We start from the raw sequence: 21,517 nt of genomic DNA, 5'->3' as shown, positions 1-21,517 counted from the left end.
AGTCATCAAAATTAGCAAACCACTGCTGGTGTAAGGAATATATTGTTTTCTGTGTTGAATAGAATTTAAGACAAATTTTTTTCGTTTATCACGTTTAACCGGTTAATTTCAGTATATTAATACTAATTTATATTTTTTAAATGAATTTTTATTTCCGTTATAAATGCTTATATATTGTCTTATGCTTAATATATTCTTTTCTCTGCTAACTTGAATTTAATACAAATTTATTTTCAGAGTCGTAGCTAGGGTTTTCAGCGCCCAGGGACAACTGAAGATTTCGCGCCCCCTACTGCTTGCCAAGGATGGAAAACATTTAATTCTAAAATGTCGTAACATCAGTTTGGCGCCCCTTGGATTCTGCGACCGGAGACAGATGCCCCCCTTGCCCTCCTCTAGCTACGCCCCTGTTTATTTTCGTATATCACGTTTAACCGGTTAGTTTTACATCTACATGCTTATTATCTGTGAATTTTTACTACCATATGCTTAATATATTGTTTTGTCTGCTAACTTGAATTTACATGCACTAAAAATCACGTTTACAGAATATAAAGTTTACGGCTCGGCTCTTCGTCGCTGAACCGCGAGCTTGGCGAGTAAAAATGCAACGGCGCCAACGGGTTCTTTCCCGAAGCGCCAACGGGTTCTCTGCAGATGAAAACCCCCTATTTTTGTCCATGTACACATCGATCTATTTTCCCTTAAAAAAAAAAAAAAATCAGGTTTAATCCTAGTATCCGGTGCACACGGGATTTGGCCACTTTTGGCGACTTTGATGATGAGCAGTAAAAACGGGACATATACGATGAGTAGTAAACGGGTCATTCGAAGAATATATATAGTTATACATAGTATATACTATGTATATAGTGTATAGTATACATATAGACGTTCTTTGGATCATGTTTGGTGTTGACGATAATTTTCAAAATCGGGCCAAGGCTGCACCGTATACTAAGATTTTACCCCAAATCAGGAAGCTAAAACAGTTATAACTATCATGGTCACCAGAAATGGGGTTTCATCGCCAAAATTTGTCTCCAATCGAAGGGGCACCCAATTCTATACTGTATCTGAATCAAAGTCACCATTTTAATGAACAAAAAAAAGATTTTAGTGAAATCAAATGTTTAATTTTTCAATGGAAGTTAAACATTAGTACTTACCAACCACTGAAATGAATTTCTTTCACTAGGATATAAATGTTGCCAGTCGAAGTACATGGAAATTAATTTTATGCAAGGGTAAGAGGCGAATTTATAGCGTAGCGCTAATATAATAAGCAATATTTAAAAAATACCTAAAGAATGGATTACTAATCTTTTATATTTAGACAATGGGATTGTATCTTAGGGGAGTTTATGAAATAAAATTAATTTTTGCTTGCTAATCAATAGCATGCTTTACAATACTATATTTTTGGTTACACACCATTATATGCATTTTAATAGCCTTAAACATTGCAAACGCAAATATTTTGAAACTAATTAAAATAAATATTGTATCAAATTTTTAACCATAGTGTGACTAGCATTCAAAACTAAATATTTTCACTTATTTCCAAGGGCTACAAGAAACTGTTTTTGCTGTCTCATCTAAAAAAAAATCATACCCAGAAATTAGAGAGCTGCAAATATTAATATGTCACGTTAAGTCAAAAGATTGACATTCAAGAGAGAGTTATGCATCTCATAGATGTAAGATTTATCAATATTTACATTTAATTGTTAATATGATAATTAATTCTGTTTAAGGACAGATTAATTTTTATCAATTTATGAAACAAAAAAAAATATGTTGTTGAGAAATATGTGTTTGCAATGTATGCTTATTTAAAATTTGCTTAAAGGCATAACGTTTTGGCGAAATTACATAATTTTGTTTATTCCAACGAAATTTAATATTTATTAGTACTCTTATTACGGTAAAGTAACAGAGTATTACATGAAGTTACAATACGTAACTGTAAAGTTTTTATTTACTTAAGGTATTGCAGAAAATTGTAACTGTAAAACTGAAATTCCCTATACTCAAAAATCCCTTTTCCTTTCTCCTCTTAGCTCATCCCTACTTTCACGTACCATACCTACAAATCTTGGACTCATCCAGCAAACAATAGAATTCGTTCCGAGATTAAGCGCCTACTCATCATAACAGAGGAAAAAAGTGAAAAGTTCTATTTTAAAATCAGGTGATGACAAATACGCAACAACTAAGGTAAGCATTAAAATTCCTCCTTCTGGGGAAGTATAGTTTTATCAATAGAACTTCATTTCACTATTGCTACTATTACTCAAAATGAAATGAAATTTAATTATTTTGTCACACAATTCGAACCGAAATTTGTCGAGAATAAATGAGACATTAACCAATGTGATAGATATGATAACTATTCAACTGCAAAAGGTATAACAGATTTTAAAACCTTTTAAAGAAATTGCGAAAAAAAGTTTCAGATGATTGCTTACGGGAATTTCTTTAGTTGATATGAAATTTAATCAATTACCAAATATCAGTGATGGAAAAATAGATTTTCAGCAGTAAGTATTCGAAGGCAACATAAAAGTGAATTTCGGTAACTTGAATTAAACAGAATAAGACTCGCACTCTTTCAAGAAAACGACTTAATCCCGGTAGAAAATATTATTAGTACTACTTTAAGTTTGGTAATCAGTGTTATACACTGACTACCAATAAGTATTTGGACACCTGTGATAGAAAAGAAAAACTAACTTTATTCAAAATCAATAGTTGGTAGAGCCTCCACGAGAGGTAATTACAGCGTGGACCCTCCGGGGCATACTTTCCACAAATCTTTGTATGACAGCTAGTGGTATTTTCTTCCACTCGGCTTGGAGAAGACGTAGAAGTTCCTTCACCGATTTTGCACGGGTAGTGCACCCCTGAATTCGGCGATGCAACTCGTCCCAGAGGTTCTCGATGGGGTTCAGGTCTGGACTCTGGGCAGGCCAGTCCATTCGATGAACTCCATTCGAAACCATACCAAGCCTTGGTTAACGTCGAAACATGACAACTGGCATTGTCGTCCTGAAAGTAACAGGGGTCCAACCCGTAAAACTGCCACAACGTAGGAAGCACATTGTCATCCAAAATAGTGCGGTAGGCATCGGAGTTGAGCTTACCATGAATGGGGACCAAGGGTCCCAGTCCATACCAGGAGAAACACCCCCAGACCATAATTCCACCTCCGCCGAACTTGACTGTTGGCACAATGCATTCTGGCAGGAGACGTTCTCCAGGTAGACGCCAGACCCAGACCCTACCATCCGAATGGTAAAGGGTGAACCTTGATTCGTCACTCCAAAGAACCCGTTTCCACTGATCTACGGTTCAATTTCGATGGACTTTGCACCACATTAACTGAGCAGCGCGGTTGTGATCAAAGGCTTATGGGCGGCAGCACGACCATGAAAACCAAGCAGATGTGCTTCCTTACGGATGGTATTCATTGAAACAATACTCCCGGATGCCTGTTGAAACTTCTCGCGAATGAAGGCCATCGGTTGGATGCGGTTCTTCCGAATTTCTCTGGACAGCATTCGTCGGTCCCTATCTCCCAGTTTCGTTGGTCTGCCGGCTCGGGGCACATTCCGACAATCACCGCTCACCTTCCACTTCTTAATCACATAGGCCACTGTCGAATTTGGGTACTTCAGATCGCTAGATATGTCCCTTAAGGATAGGCCACATTTGTGATACCCGATAATTATACCTTTCTCGAAATCAGAGAGCTCTGACCTCCGAGGCATCTTGCATGCGACTAAAGCCGATGCTGTTTCCTACACGATATATACCGACGGAGTCCGTGACGTACCTTAGGATCGCAGATATCGTCATTCCCATGCGTGTCCAAATACTTATTGGTAGTCAGTGTAGTAATAAGTGCAAAGATCCATGTATCTGGAAAGTATTGGAAAACTTCGAAAGATTTGGCGGCAAGTTCCGCTGCTGAAAAATTTATAGACTGCCATTTATGCGAAAGAACCCTTTATTTGTAAAAGATAAAGCAACTTGTTTATGTTTTCCTGCGGATAGTGAAGCTGACAATATCTGTTATTAGTGCATCACCAAAATATGATATATGTAATTCTTTAAAATTGTAAGCTGCAAATGGCACGAGTTTTTCCACATTTGGTTTCAGAATTTTAGCTCTGATTCTAGCCCTTTCGTAGCCAATTCTAATTTCCTTTTACAATAGCTAAAGTAGACAAAGCCATTTCAGGGGCAAATTTCCTGACTCAATTAATAAATATGGACCTGTTGAAATCAACAAATTATTGCATGGCTGTTTTGCAAAGTTTCTTACCATTTTACAGAAATCAAGTGATTCGCCATTGGAAAATCCCCCTAGCAAGACGCCTGCGAGTAAAATGGATAATACCGAAAACAAGGACTGCGTGGATACAGCCGACCACAATGTCATGAAATTTCGAAAGGCTATCCGGACAATATTAGAAGTATTTTCAGGACTAGTGCTTGATGTGTACTACAATATCTTCCATCCCAGAATAAAAACGTCGATTAAATTTGTTTTTCGAGGCCTGGATACTGATTTTACAGAATAATAAATTGTAGAAGCGATTCAGAGCCAAGCAAATCCGATTGAAAAGCGAAACAGTTTTTTTGTAAAGTTAATAACCGTACTGGAAGACTTCCCATCTTCCTCATGGAAATGTTGAGACAATGAGGGAATAAAATGATTTTTTGACTTGAATTTCTTCTCCATAGGAGAGCTAGAGTCATCTCTTTCAAGTCACGGAAGTTCCAGATTCAGTGTTTCCGATGTCAGCGCGCCCACCAGCGGCCGAGCGGTAAGGTCGCTGAACACTGGTAGTTCGGTCCGAGGTTCGAATCCCGCGAACGGGCTGGCTGCATGGGCGTTTTCGTGGTTTTCCCCATGTGTAACGTGTATACGAGCCAGTTTCCCTTAGAAAGTCGTCCACGAAGGCATCCCTCCCCTTAGGCAGATAGCCCTAGACTGCTTTGCCGTAATTAAAATACACCACACTATACACCGATGTCAGCGCTTCGCACGTGCCCAGTCAACTATTTTAATTCCTTAACTTTGAAGAACGAAGCGCAGCTACGGGACCGAACCCACTGAAACCGAATGTCTCCACCGGCCCATGCATTTTCAGCAGTTCAGCCTACTTTTACAAAAAAATTCATATAAAATCAGAATTCTCATATAATGACCTCAATTTTTGAAGTTACGTAGTTAATATACTAATTATTAATATGTACTAACAAAAAGAATAAAACATTAATAGAAATAAATGAAACATGTTAAACACTAAAATTATAACTATAAGCATGAAAACAAAATTACAAATACGAAATGTAAAAGAAAATTGAAATGTAAATGAAGACGAAAGCAATAATGATCTGTAGGTAATTCCAATTTAATAATTCTACTGTGTCTGGAATAATTCAAAATAAGGATAGACAAACAGGACAATGATGGCTTTTTTAGCGTAGCATGTACCGAGCAAGTAAGATGCATCACGCATCAGGAAAGATGATATTTTTCCCCTTCTGTAATAATGCTGTAAAATTAATTTGTAATTAACCAAGAAAGTCTATATTAAGATTTAAAATAAATATAAAAAAGGAAAACTGGTCTGAATTTTTCCATCACGGAAGTTCGGCGACGATACATCAGCTAGATGCGTTTTCTTGGATTCTACTAAAAAAATGAAAGCATTGAGCTGGATGCACTTCCCCACATTCTGATAGGGAAAAACGCTCCTAACTTAAAGAACTATGATTCTCAGTTTGTTCACAGCAAATCTGTCAAAGCCAGAAACACAGAAGAGAAACTGATACTCATACATGAATGTCAAAGGCCACATGACTTAACCGATGTGAAAACCGTTACCATTTAGCACCATCTACTGGCGTTTAAAAGTTCCAAAAATCGTTCCGTTTTAAAGTTACGTGTACTCGACGTTGGGCTGAAGAGCTCTTCGCGTATACATAACGCTCGACTTAAGCGACGCTTGCCTTGCCCTGAACGGGATAAGGTACATGCCAAATTAAAAAAAAAAAAAAAAAGGAAAAAGAACACGCTGAAGAAAAATGAGAAACTTACCTACTTCAATGAACACGTACCTGCATCGAAGATAGGTCCAAAAATCCCTAAGCTACAGGAAATAAAGGTTATTGCCGGAAATTCGAATAGTCAAGCACTTAAAGCGAATTCTGTAAAATAAGCCTGCCGAGGAAACAATTGAAATCACAAAGGATTATTCTCAGTGACAAAATGATAACAACATGTTGTCATGAATTCTTGCGACTTATCGATGTTTGCGAGCAAGGTCAGAGGCCTCTGAAAAACTGCGTGTAGGATTTAGGACAGTAGAAATATGTTCGATATGAAGTTTCTGAACTTTACTGAATCTTCTTGCCCTAACTTTTCAATTCGCAGTGATTTTACTTCGAAATAGATAGTTCTTCATGATGGTAGGCTATCGGCAAGGCACTTTAGTGTTGCACCATCATACGGAAAAAGTTCTTTTTTTTTTCCCCCCCCCGAATTTGGAAAAAAAAAAAAAAAAAAACATTAATGATCTTTTAATGGCCGAGCGCTTTATTTAATAGTCATTATCCTTGCGCCACTACAAGGACCGTAAGTGGTGGCCATTTCATTGTGGAAGCACGTAATAGGTGGCCACCGTTATGAAGGGACGGACAGTTACAACCCCGCCTTATCTGGGATTCGAACCCGGACCCATTGCTACGGCAATTAGGGTCACTAACCACTACGGTGAAGATATAACGATCTACGAACAGGTATTCAACCTTTAAACATCCGTTTCGAATATTGTTCCATTTCAAGCGGACCAAGGAGACAATATATCAACGTTTAAATGTGTGCATGTGGGTGATGGTGGTACAGGAAAAACTACATTTTTGAAGAGGCATTTAACTGGAGAATTCGACAAAAAATATGTTGCCACCTTAGGAGTTAAGGTGCATCCTCTTGTTTTTCACACAAATCGTGGTCCTATCAGATTTAATGTGTGGGACACTTCTGGACAAGAGAAATTTGCTGGCCTAAGAGATGGTTATTATATATACAAGGAATTTTATTTGGAATTATAACAACCTTGTACAGAATAACTTCTGTATATCATGTTCATCACAATTGGGTATAAGTTCCAGTTTTCCAGTAAATGTTCTTAACTATTTAACATTGTGAACTATTACAGCCAATTCAACTTAGAGCTAATTCATTTTATTAGCTGGCAAATTGGAATACACTAACTGTAATGAAAAATTGGTTGCAGTATTTGAAACATGTGCATTTATATAGTATGATGTATTAGTAACTATACTAACTGAAATGAAAAATTAGTTGTAGCATTTGAAACATGTGCCTTTATATGATATAATTGATTGGCATATAATATGTACTGAATAATATTTTGTATTTCATGTTTGTTACAATTGGATTGGTTCCTGTTTTTCTGTAGATGTTTTTAATTATTTGAAGAAATTGGTCACTATTATAGCCATTTTACAAGAATGATTAGCTATATTTGAATATGTGCTCTTATATTGTAGGAATATCTGTCAATTTGTACAAATTGAAATTGTTTAATTGTGCTATTTATAATTGTGTAGTAAAAATTTATTATTTTAACTGTAATGAAAAATTAGTTGCATTTTTTTAAGCATGTACATTTGTAGTATGATTGACTGATAAATATTCTAACTGTAATGAAATATTAGTTGCAGCATTTGAAATATGTGTATTTTTATGGTATGATGATTGGTAAGTAATATGTACTGAATAATTATGTATTTTATGTCTATTATAATTGGGAATTAGTTCTTGTTTTCCAGTAGACGTTTTAAACTACTTGAAGAAATTGTGTATTATTGTAGCTACCTAAACTGATGTGACTGGCCTACTCTGTGGATAACTGCAACAATAATACAGACACACATCATTAGGTGTGTAACTGCTAACATGAAATTATGACGTATTGAAGAAGACATAGGTTTAGAAACTTGTTAATATATAAGTTCCTCTCTCCACAATATAGATCCTATCCATGACAATGTATTGATTAATTGATTGTATATTTATTTTTCATACGGATTATTATGTAACAATTATTGTATAGATGACATTGTCAATTTAGCATTGTAATATTACTATCATTGATTCGGTGAATGCCGCCGGCGGTGGATGGTAGATTCTTTTCCGTCGCATGGCCATAACTCTGATTTTGGTGTAGAACCTTAGGTCGGAGGTTCATGCGACGGCGTTTCGGTCACTAACCACTATACCGGCTGGGCGACAAAAGCAGCAATGAAAAGTTAGTAAATGAATAAGTTCTAGAGCCTGTTTAGATACGACAGTAAATGTACACCATTTTGTCCATTCATCAACTCATTTCTACCTGAATAATCTCTCTAAAAATTTAAACATAACCAAACAAGTTTATTCTACCAAAATAATAACGCTTTACAGCTGTTGGCACTCAAAGCAAAACTAAGAGGAAATTAATATTACACTGGTTGAATGTAGATGAACAATGCTATATTTTACATACTCCCACCTTTTGATAACAGGATTTTTATAAAAACAAATATTTAATTAATCTAAAATGTAACCTAAAATTCCATTTTAAAGTTCACGCTTAAAAGTCTATTTTAAAGTTCAAAGTCCTTAAATGTAGAAGGCACTTTTATAGCTCGACCACTTCTAGTAACTCTCTCTTTCCATATCTCTTGAAAACTCGTAGGGATACTTTCTTGTTCAGTATATCTGCCTTTTCAGGACTTCCTTCAGATTCTTGTTGTATTTCCAATGGTCTTAGAATCTCTCCATTCCATGTCTTAACTTTAACCAGTATGACATTATTGTCTTTACCAGGATACAATTTGACTATTCGTCCCAAAGGCCAAAATGTTCGCTTCTTATCTTCGTTTTCGATTAAAACTATGTCCCCAACTTTAAATTTATAAGATAACTTCTTATTTATTTGCTTGATCATGATATTTCCTAGATATTGTACTCTAAACCGTTTTCTGAACTCTTCCCGAAGTCTTTGCTGGTACCATAATCTTCTAATTAAATTTAATTTGTCTATATGGTCAAGAACTGGCACACCAACTTCTGGAATTTCTTGCAGGACCACTGCAGAAGTAATTGGTTTTAACTCATCTAAATCTTCGGATACATAAGTTAATGGTCTCGAATTAACTATACCTTCACATTCACAAAGTAAGCTAAGCATCTTTTCGTAAGTTAGTGAAGCATTCTTCAAGATTCTTCTTAACATTTTCTTAACAATTTAGATCAAACGTTCTCAGAAACTACCCCACTAGCAAGCTAAGGGTGGATTAAACTTCGCTGTAGTTCTTCTATTAGCTGCTTCACCTTCAATCATTTTCCAATCAATAGCATTAAAAAGATTATTTGCTCCTGTGAAGTTAGTCTCATTATCACTATATTTTATTTGAGGACGTCCACGTCGGGCAATAAGTCTTCGTAAACTTAAGAGAAAGCAATTCGTAGGTAGAGAAGTTAGCAGTTCCAGATGAATACCTCTGAATACAGCACATGTATACAAAGCAAACCAAGCTTTTGCTCCATCTTTAAGAATAAGAGAGCCTGCTAAGGCTATTCCAACAAAATGGATGCTTCTCTAATTCTGTCTTCTGGAAGTGGCACAGAAACTGTTCTCATTGCTTTTGTACTGTGTCTTCTACAAACAATGCATTTAGAAATAGCTGCTCTTATTGCTTTCCTAGCCTTTATAATCAAAAATTTCTCTCGAAGATTGGTTAAGAGCATATGAAGTCCAGCATGATGTAAAATCAAATGATGTTCTAGGATAAGTAGTTTAACTAATTTATGTGTACTTAGCAATAAAATTGGATATTTAAAAATTTCTAAATCTTTCCTTTCTGCTAATTTTGTCTTGAGTCTTAAAATTAATTTTGCGATAGCGGACATGCTTGTTTACATTTCAAACTTGGCAAAATAGCGGATTTGTAGCCAATCTAGAGAAACTAAGCTTCGCAACAACAAAGATAACGCCTTCTTTTATTATTGCGAATTAAATCATATTTAATCCATTCTGGAATTTATTCGAGGAAATAAGTGTTTAAGATTTACTTCGTAATTTTTAATATAAATATTTTGAGTTTTTATGTATTTTTGCCTTGTCGGGAAGTGAGAACTGAATTAATTGAATGAGAAATACTGAATCGTCTGTGAAAAACTGTTTCTTTCTTTCTTTTTTCTTTTTTTTTTTTTTTTTTTTTGTTTTTGTTTTGTTTGCTTAATTTCTTTTATACATCATTTTAGATTTATTATAGTATTTGAATAGAACATGTGGCAACGATTAGATAATTCTTCAAATGATATAAATTTATATGCATTCTGAGTTATAATATGAACGAAATGTAACGCTGTTAAGTGATCCTACCGCCAGAGTGTCGCTATGGTAAACAAATATAGTGACTTTTAAAGAGTGCATTTATTCTATTGTGGTTTATGCGCTATCGACGAAGTAGATTTAATTCAATCCAATAAGTTTAAATGAAATGCAATTAAAAATGCGTATAGTTTAATATTCCGTGCAAGGAAGTCATGTGGTGTACACATCAGGATTTTTATGTCAGATATAACACCTATTCTTTTTTTTTCCTAAATCTTACTAACAATGACGGTATCAAGTCTAAGTTATTAGGTCCTTTTTCAAGACCATCATTAAAAGAAGAAAATCCTTTCTTTCTATTTGATGCGTCGAAAACTGGTCTAACCTTAGTTGTTGAATTTTCCTTGAAAACCCCTCTATGTGGCAAGTAGCAACCAGATTTAAATAATTCTTCAAATGGTATCTTTTCAATTACATCTTCTTTTATAACCACTACTCGAACACATTATTATATGCATCATATTTTCCTTCCATTTTTAACTTTGGGAAGTTCAAGTTGTTTTTTCTAGTCTTCTTTCATCTATATCTCTATACTCAGGAAGATTTTTGTCTTGTACCCATGGCAATTTCACTTCATATCTTCCCTCATTTTTTCTTAAATTTGCCATAAAATGATCGTTACGACCTTATCAATTTCACTTCTAGATTTCAATTCAAAGGGATCTGTAATGCCAATGGCTTCTAATTCCCAAAGGTTTCTGATATCTTGATTGTGAATTAAGAGGGAGGTAACGACAGCAACAATAGAATTTTCACCTCCAGTTGTTGGCGATTTACCCATCAAAACCCATCCGAGCAGTGTTTCAATGGCAAAAATGGCTGTACTTAATTTCTGTATTTTTCCTGTATAAATATTTCCTGCAAAGTCTGAGCCTATCAAAAGATCAATCTGTGGGTTTACACAATCAACATCTGTGATATGAATTCCCTTTCCAGCTAATTCTGATATCCAATCCTATCTGTAGACTAAATATAGATCCACAAATTATAGGCTGATCTAACACAAGAATCTTGCAGCTATAACCAGTATGCAGATTCTTCCCATTTATTTTATAACATCTATGATTCACATCAGATGTCTTTCCTCCAAACACAACGTATGTTAATTTTTTATGAGCTTTTAATCTTATTCCTAAAGATTCTACTGTTTATTTTAAAACATACGAATATTCAGATCCAGTATCAATCAAAGCTCGAAGATGAAGTTTCTTTCCTTCATTATGAATGGCAACCACTAAAGTTCGAAGCAAAACTCTTCCTGAAGTGCCTGTTGAAGAAAGAGTGCTAATTTCACAATCTTCTTGATTGCACTCGACAACTAAGCCTTGCAACTAAAGTTAATTGTTCACAAACATAGTATTCCACTAACAATTCCTCACGGCCAAATCTTGCTTTGAGGCTTTCAATCGCTTTTGTATAATTTTCTGCCGTAGGTGAATAGCTTCGCTCTTGTACCTGACAATATACACTATTAAATATTGGAATTTGTCTTCCAATTCCATTTCTTTATGATCGTGAATTCGTTTAAAACTGACTCCAGAAACACAACCATTCTTTAACTTCACGGCTAAATTTCATTAGTTCAAGTTTGGGAAGTTTTATTTTTGATATCTTATTACTTAATATATTCCTGTTTGGTTGTAATTTACTTTCAATAAAAGAATTGACGCAAACTATAGATTTACCAAATTTGACTTATATAATAATTATATTCTTCTACAAATTCAAATTCATCAGAATAACTTTTACCATTATCGTCTGCACTTAAGGCAAGTCCTAAAATTTTGTTATCAAGAGTCATTAAACTTTTATATGCCTTAGTAAACGAAGTTCGTAACGGAGATCGCTTCTACAAGACGCTCCATTGCAAACCAAAACCAAAAATTCAATTAAGTATTTCTTAGATAAAGTACTCACCTCTTATAATTTAATCAGGTGCTGAGGGTCACCAAATGTTAGATACGACAGTAAATGTACACCGTTTTGTCCATTCATCAACTCATTTCTACCTGAATAATCTCTCTAAAAATTTAAACACAACCAAACAAGTTTATTCTGCCAAAATAATAACGTTTTACAGCTGTTGGCACTCAAAGCAAAACTAAAAGGAAATTAATATTACACTGGTTGAATGTAGATGAACTTTATAGAATTTTCCTATATATATTTAACCACCTATATATTTCCTATATACATTTAATTACCCTTTCCTATATATATTTAATCATCAAACATAATATTTATATATTGTTCTATAATTTCTAAATAGCACATCCCCAGACGCGAGAAAGGTAAACTTCAATCGAAGCTCCATATTAAGTTTTAATAGGTCTCGGATGAAAATCCTACCACAGCATTATATTTAGAAAGATGTGAGCATGCTTTAATAAACATGATCAAAAGTAAACGATGCAATGATAAGAAAAATCCTAGGAATTTTTAAAAATAGTTTAAGAATAGTTAGGAAAAGATTGCATGCAAAGCAGTGCGATAATAGTTGGGCAGTGTATTCATAAAAAAATAAGGGGATTCAAGTTTCAATTAGAAAAATTTAAATGACACCAAGAGCTGTTATGAAGTGAAAACTTCTCTGCCCTTTTCAAGACATTTTTTTTTTATTTTTTATTTCAGAACATCTTTATTTCATTAACTCATCTGAACTTTTAATATAAGTGCCATGAATTCTTGAACACACATTTATTTCCTTTTTTTATGTGCGTGTGAGAGAGTGTGTTTTACTGTGACTTATCCTACCCTATCGACAGTTAACATCAAATAATGTCTCTGACATCAGAGGAAGCCTACGGAATTCATCCTGGCAAGGGGTTAATATTGCACCTGTCGTTTGCAAGAGGCTTGGGCACTATACAAGTTCCAAACCATACCAAAACTTTGACTAGTTCCGCATCTAATTTTGATGGAGAGCACCCCGGGGAGGGACGGGTCCGAGGGTCTTAAACCTTCTTCCCCTACCACTAACCCCTCGAGAAGACTTTCAGCTCGCCGCATATTTAGACTACCCCTAAGTCAGACGAATACCATACATTTACAAACATTTATGCGTCCTCCGGGATTCGAACTCGGGCCCTTCGGTGTTACAGTCAGCCGCTCTAACCACTATCCCATTTGGCGGCGAGAGTATGTGTGTTGTGAGTATACAATACTCAGACTATAAATACAAGTAAACAAAGAAACAAATAATAATTATAACAAAAGGACAGTTACAATAGAGTCATCTAACCCAAGGATAATGGAGCCGTTCATTCGTTTGTCAGTACCTTCATATATATGTTCTCTAGTTGTATACTGCTACTTTTTAAAATAGAGCGTATTCACCTCAAAGGCTGACATTTCCAATAACAGTCTTACATTTAATACAATTTGAGCTAGATTAGATTTTAAATTAGTCTAAACGTTTGGCAAAGAAGCATGCCTTATTCCTAAACAAAAGCCAATAATTGAGTGTTACAAATGTGACAAATAACATGTGTTCGCAATTAGCCAGTTTCGTATTGTCAAGGGAAAGACCCCAGCGTTTTCAGCTAGCTCGAGGCTGGATACGTGGAAGTACCTAAAGGAGGTTTCTTTAGATCTTATCTCTGCTGGGTGTATCCATTTCTCGTTTTGAAACAAAGGAGTAATTGTCTAAAAAAAGATGCCGCTGAAGTAAAACGCGTCTTGCGTCCAGGTAGCTTTGTTTTTCCCTTCCCTAAAATTATGCTACAATGTCGTTTTCGTATACTAATTCTAATTAGAATCCGGTACTTCGCCTATTCAGTTTTAAAATAAATCTAAGAAGACAACCTGTCCCGGGAGTTCGGCAACAATTACGTTAGACTGCAGCTCGGATTTTAGATAGTGAATTTTTCCAAATACTTTTCAGCTATTTCTTCTATTTGCCTAAATTAAAAATCTTCTTTAATGGCATTATTTACAATTTTACAACTAAAGCCTTTTTAAAAATATTTCTATGAACTATGAATTCTATATTTCTATGAATATTTCTATTTAAGTTTCTATGAACACCATCCTTGCATGGTCCGTACGTGTTAACATTCTTTGTTTTTGAAAAAAAAAAAAAAAAATCTGATAGCAATTATAGGATAACTGAGGGGGCATCCTAAATCCTGAGACCCAAGACAGACATTTAGTCTTGAGATATTTGACAGCAATCAAACTTACTCACATTAAAGGAGTAAACTGGCTTTTCTGAAAAGAGTAAATTGCTTATTTTCCATTTTAGGCTAGCAGATGTCTCACGGTTCATTACTACTGATACACTATTGGTATACCAAATTTCCATTTTTCTTCTTATACGCTGTTGCTTGCACCAAAACCGCGAAGTTATGTACAGAGAAAATTTCTTGTGAACCTACTGAGACACTTTGTCTTAACGCTTAAATAAACAGACACTTTGTCTCCTAGCCTTTACGTCTTTTTTATATTCTACTTAAACTAACGTTCAATTTTCATAACGATATATTGAAGTTCCTAAAGAAGAAAATTTATTCTTAACGAATTTATAAATGCAAAAAGTAAAGAATAAAAGACTTATCAAAAAGGTATGATAGAAATTTACTAAATATTAATTATATCCCGATTAGAAGAAGTTTTGACCATGTATTTCGAAAGAAAATTTACTTACCGGCTTCAAAATACTCTTTTTCCCTGAAAGAAATCAGTTTTGCCGGTGGAATCACTGAGAAAGAAATGATGGTTTCAAAACTCTCCAATCCGTACAGAACGAGAGTAACTGTATGCCTACAAATACAAAAGAAACCAGATTAAATGTAATTTCATTACTGAATATAGGCATGATTATCTGGTATAAAAAAGAAACAGTAATCATACGTTATAAAAATATTATATAATATTATTGAATGTTGCTATCTACGTTAAAATCCTTCATATGATAGTAATTAAGAGGCTAATCTATATAAGTTTATGGGAAAAATAATTTTTATTTGTATTACATATGGGAAAAAACAGCAGCAATTCCCATTGTAATCAGCTATAACCTAGGTTCCGTGTCTTTAGATTTCCGACCACTAGCTAGTACTTTTCTTGACTTCCTTGTATGAAGTAAAAAGGAAGTATTGCAATCGCGAAAAATTTCGGGTATGATACTTCAAAGAAAATATTCATTTTGACAGCTATCGAATACAATTTAACGATGTTTTTTGTGACATCTGTATGTAAAGACAGAATAAAGGGCTCGATTTCCCCAAACGAATTATAAAACTGATTTAAAAATGGATCCATAAGAGATTTTTTCGTGGCGTCTGTACGTATGTATGTATCTCGCATAACTAAAAAATAAGTAGCCTCACAACGTTGAAATTTTGTATATAGGACTTCCATAACATGCATATCTGTACCTCCTATTTTGGTTGCCAAATCGATCGCACCAAAAGTATATAACTATATGTACATATATATCCACTCTACTACTCGGCTCAGTGAGCTCAGTTTCTTTATTATATGTTTGTAACTTGTGCATTTTTTGCTTTAAACACGATTGTGTATTTGTGTGTGTGTATTTAATTATGGCAAAGCACACAAGGGCTATTTAAACACGATTGAATTATGTTGTTCTTATCTTCCAGTTAAGGTTTTTTATGCTGCAATGTATATCCTAATTTTATAACTGTTATTTTAAGTTTATACGACTTTCCTGTCACTTCTAGTTTCAGCTTCCAATTCCTTACAAGAATGGGTCCACCAGCGGCCGAGCGGTAAAGTCGCTGAACACTGGTAGTTCGGTCTGAGGTTCGAATCCCGCGAACGGACTGGCTGCAGGGGCGTTTTCGTGGTTTTCCCCATGTGTAACGTGTATACGAGCCAGTTTCCCTTAGAAAGTCCTCCACGAAGGCATCCCTCCCCTTAGGCAGACAGCCCTAGTGTGCTTTACCATAATTAAATACACCACCACACCACCTTACAAGAATGAGTTTTTGGTATCGCGTTAAATGCAAATGACTGGCAAAGTAGAATTTAAGTAGAAATTCACTGACTTCGAGGGAGAAAATTAGGATTCCTGAATAGCGCGCGTTTGCTTTTTGGCTATATCTCTTTAATTGGTACTACGCTCGGCCGTATTACGCGCATTTAGATAGCTTCGCTAGCTAATTTAATATTACGAGTCAACTAGTTTAGAAATTGTGTTAGCTTTTGCTAAATCTCTTTTAGTTAGTCATTAGTTAAGTTCTTATTTCTTACATTTTTGAGTTTAAGCCGAAGTGGAGGCTTTGTTCTACGTCCTGAAAAAAGGGCTATCTATGAATCTTTATAGTGAGCAATAAAGGGTAATTAACCTTTCTTGAGTTTACGTTTTCGTTCTTGGACTTAAGCGATAATTCGCTAAGTAGTTCACTAGGTTCCTCAACACTTAGTTAATAGATAATAAGGCGGAACATTACATTGGCGCCCGAAGCATTTTGACGAACCATGTCGTTAGACAAAGGAAAATTTACGCTGACCCGTCCGACCCTTCAAATCTCTGAGCCACCAGCAAATCCTATGGAGGGATTTGGGTTCATCGTAGAAACTATGCGTGCAGCTATGAAGCCAGCCGCGGTGGTAAAGGTTCCATGATGACCTTCCTAGAGCAGCTGGACCTGCATTTCACGTTACATCCCGTAAACCAGCTGCAGAAAGTTAAAATTGATACCGCTAACCTTAAAGGACAGGCCTTGAGTTGGTTATTGGAAATTTCCTGTTGGGGGGGATCCAGGTTCCGAAACCTACACATGGGGAAATCTTAAAACCGCGTTATTAAAAGCTTTTCCCGTAGTCAAAGATTGAGCGAAGTTGGAGGCAGAGCTCTTTATTAATTACTATACGAACGTCGAAAATTTGTCTGTATCTTGAGAAAGATAAAAATTTTAAATCTATTGTATGGAAAGAGGCCGGGTAATGAATTAATCGAAGTAATAGTGCCGAATCTGCTTCCGTCAATTCAAGATTTCCTGTAGGTCAGAAATCCCCAGACCTTGGAAAAGCTATTACGGCTTGCCGTGAAGTTCCAAAGCAGACAAGCTGCTGATAACCGCGTGTTCAGAAAACTTACGCCAGTTCGAGGTTTTCGCCTCAACAGAAATCTCAAAGCAAACGGTATTCTTATCGGCAATTGGAGAAGATTGAAAAAGACGATAACAAGAAGACGAGTCAGGCGAAAGCATTTGCAGATCGGAATAAGAAGCATCAGAAGCAAAGGGCGAAGAAAAAGTATTTAAACTGATCAGGGTCGCCGAGAAGAGGGCCAGGTCACCCCCTGAAAAGAAAAATCCCTCGGAAATTAAATTAAATACGGTAGTTGTGCAAAGTTTAGCCTTGCTGGAAATTCATATTTTATTGAAAAATGTAATTACTCTTGCCTTACTCGACACTGAAACGCAATGCAGCTTTTTGGCGCAAGAGTTCTGTGAAAAGAATTTTCGCCGTTACAGATTGTTTACAACTACAGGGCACAAAGTTATTGCCGCCCAACGGAAAAAGTGTGTCTACATTAGAAAAGTAGGACTGCAAGTACAAATAAAGAACGAGACACAAAAAGTGAATTTTCTGCTAATGAAGGGTTTATTAACTTCGTTATTTTGGGGGCTCGAGTTTTTTAAGCTCAGCAAGCGCGAAGTTAAATTTTAAGAACTCTACCTTACAAGTTCAGATAGATGCTGTAGAAGAAAAAGAGGGTGCTATGCCAGACGTGGACCTGAACCATCTCCAGGAAGAGGAGAAAAAGAAAATGGGAAATTTGGTAAGAAATATTTGTAAATTATTCGATGAGCTCGGTTTTTGCCAGGTGTTGCAGGAAATGCCCTCCCACAGCTCATGCTAAGCCTTATTGCTATGACCAGGTGAAGGAAGAAATCCTGGAACAACATATTAAACAGATGCTGGCAAATAAAATAACTGTTCCGAGTAGCAGCCCCCACGCAAGCCTATGTAGAAAGAAAAGCGGCCTCCCAACGTCAGATACGAATTCGTGAAGATTCCCTGTTGATTAATGTAAATTAAATAGTATAACGAAATATTCTACGTATTATCACCTACCGATAATTGATGAAATAATAAGAAAAATTTGATCTACTAAGTGTATGACTACACTAGAGCTGACGTCAGGATATTTTCAAATTACGGTAAAACCCAAGGATGTCGGAAAAATAGCTTTTATAACGAAGTCAGGCGTGTACGCCTTTTTGAGAATGCCGTTAGGCTTAAGCGGATCTCTGGCTACATTCCAGAAAGTCGAGGATATCGTATTAAGACCCATCTTAGGCAAAATTACAGTAATTTACTCAGATGATACAATAGTTATGAGCGAAACTATAGACGAACATGTTAAACATCTTGAGGAAGTGTTTCATTATTCAATGAAGCCGGCTTCAAGGTGAATCCTAAGAACTGCAAGTTTGCGACAAAGGAACTTAGATATCTCGGGTATAAGATCTCGAAAAAAGGGAATCGAAACCGATAGTTATAAGATCTTATCAATAAAGAGTAATCCACCTCCTAATACAGAAAACATAGCATCCTTTTTGAGCATGTGCTCGTATTATAGAGTATTCATCAAGAACTTTCTGAAGATTGCTGGTTAAAAGAAAAAAAAAAAAGATTCACATGTCACATGGACCACAAAGACGAACACTGCGTTCGAATAATTAAAGCACGCATTAATTACCGTCCCTGTTCTCAAGTTCGGAATTTAAAAATTGCAGCAAACGCCTCTGATTTCGCAAGTGACGTAGTCCTCTCCCAAATGGGCAGTCAATTCCCTACTTCAGTAAAACCCTGAATTAAAATCAACGAAACTATACCGCGACAGAAAGAGAAACTCTCGGAGTCTTACTAGCAGTCCAGAAATTCCGAGTTTGCTTTGGAAGCGCGCCGATAACAGTCTACTCGGACCATGTGGCAGTTAGTCGCTTGTGTTCGGGAAAAAAATTTTTCACCTGGGCTTATATGTTGAACGTTAAAACTACATGAGTTTAACCTAATTATAAAACACACGCCGGGAAGGAAAACGTCGTCGCAAATGCTCTATCAAGAATTAAGATTGACGAAGAGGGAAATACAGTTAGATGTATGAGTTCCGTAAAACAAAAATTTCAGAACTGAAGTCGGACCCTGAATTCAAGGATATTTATGCATGTCTTAGAGACCCCGAATATTTCAAGCATGTGGACGTAACGGCTATTCGAAATAGGGTGGCCCACTAGAAGAGCTGCTTGATTCGCCCATTTCGGGTCACTTATGTGTCATGAAAACATTGCAAAGAATCCGCGAAGCGGTCTATTTTCCGCTGTTACAGAGGGTGCTAACGGCGTATGTCAGGTCATGTTACATGTGCCAATTAATTAACGACTTTAATTATAACCCGGCTGGGTACTTAAATAACATAAAGACCACTTTCCCCAATGACTTAGTGGGCATTGATTTGCTCGGACCTTATCCTAGAACATGATTAAAGAAGCCTAGATATCGCTTAACTATCGTTGATCACTTTTCGAAGTGGGTGGAAATAATTCACCTTAAACGAGCATCAGCAAAAATGAGTGGCAGATTAGTTCTTAAATAAATAAATTTTAAAATACGGGGCCCCAGTAAAAGTAATATCTGATAATGGAAAACAATTTTTAGTCACTCATTTAAAAACCTTTGCACAGGACTTGGCATTAAACGTCATTAAAAATACATACATACGTTATTAAAAATGGTACTATATAAGCGGCAATCCAATGCAGCGGAACGTGTAAACAAAAATATTATTAAAATTATTCAGGGATACGTTAAAAATTATCATGACTTTGGGATAGCTACGTCAATGAATTAGGTTTTTCTTTAAGAAAGGCGAAACATTATACTATACAAAAGACCCCATCAGAACTCTTTTTAGTGAGCAAACTTTTAACTCCCTTAGATAAACTCTTTTTTGTGCAGCAAAGGGAAGAAGAATTTAAGTTAAAGGATATTCAGGAAATCATTAATGAAGCCATATAAAATTCTAATGCAGACTAGGCAGAAGTACTACTATGATAAGAATAGACGAGAGGTAAAATATTCTGTGGGTCAAAATGTTTTGAAAATCAAACACTCTTTATCGTCTGCGCCAGAAAATAAAGGTGTTAAATTTGAACCCACGTTCGAAGGGCCTTTTGTCATTAAAAGAATTAAGTATACGACGCTATATTTAAAGGCTACAAAGGGCCGGGAAATAGTTGCTAATGTTGACCAAATCAAACCACATTATAGTCGACGAAATCTTAACAGATCTCTTGCAGGATCCTGGAAGCATGGCAAAAACGGCGGATAGTCAAGCAACAAACCGGATTCCCCCAGCAGGAAAAAGGGAGCAGGCGAAATATACAAATAAAAAGGCCAGTAAAGAAAGCCCAGCCGCAACGAGTTCCACTGCCAACAGAGAAAAGGAAAAGAACAACGAACGGAAGACAAGCGAAACGAGTGGCACCACAGAGGGTCCGGACGCAACGAAGAAAGCCTCGCCAGATAGTCATCGTTATCCATCGACAATCAATAAGGGAGATCGGAAGAGATCCTGGGCGAAGAATTATCAGGGGTAAAAGAACAGCCGAAGCGGTATCCACGCCGTTCCAGCAATCAAGGAAGTCAAAAAGGAGGTTTAAAGACCCGCAGGAAAGAAGTGCCTCCCAGGAAACCAAGAGAAGGGTCGAGTACGAGAACCCTCAACCTCCGAGGAAGTCAGCCAGATTCATCGCCAAAGGGAAGAAAAGGAAAGGTATTCTGGCAGAAAATACCAGCCGTCCAAGGAGGGAAAGGCTTTCGACAGGTGTTGGCATATCGGAATTTTATTCAAGCTCATGCGACTTGAAATTTCGGCTAATTTCGTGCACATAATGCACTCTTACCTCAATAATCGTACCTTTTCTGTTAAAGTTAAATACTCTGTTTCTTCTCCTCGGCCTATCCTGGCGGGGGTGCCCCAGGGAGGAATTCTTAGCGCTACGCTCTTCAACTTGTATGTAAATGACATACCACAATCACCAAGTGTCGAT

General features: G+C 36.1%; 1 protein-coding gene across 3 annotated transcripts in view; it reads right to left on the bottom strand.

The window, feature by feature from the left end:
• The window catches only part of LOC118201268 (uncharacterized), a 74,255-nt gene that overhangs the window by 39,287 nt on the left and 13,451 nt on the right, over positions 1 to 21,517 (bottom strand). For all 3 annotated transcript variants that reach the window (XM_085823692.1, XM_085823691.1, XM_085823690.1), the window contains exon 2: positions 15,130 to 15,245. In XM_085823692.1, coding sequence (XP_085679818.1) covers positions 15,130 to 15,245 — 116 coding nt within the window. The remainder of the gene's footprint in view (positions 1 to 15,129; positions 15,246 to 21,517) is intronic.

This window comes from Stegodyphus dumicola, chromosome 9 (genome assembly GCF_044657685.1).
Source record: "Stegodyphus dumicola isolate Sdum_Otavi_A_Nest chromosome 9, ASM4465768v1".
NCBI classification, from domain to species: Eukaryota; Metazoa; Arthropoda; class Arachnida; order Araneae; family Eresidae; genus Stegodyphus; species Stegodyphus dumicola.
This window is presented reverse-complemented; position numbering and strand designations above follow the sequence as displayed.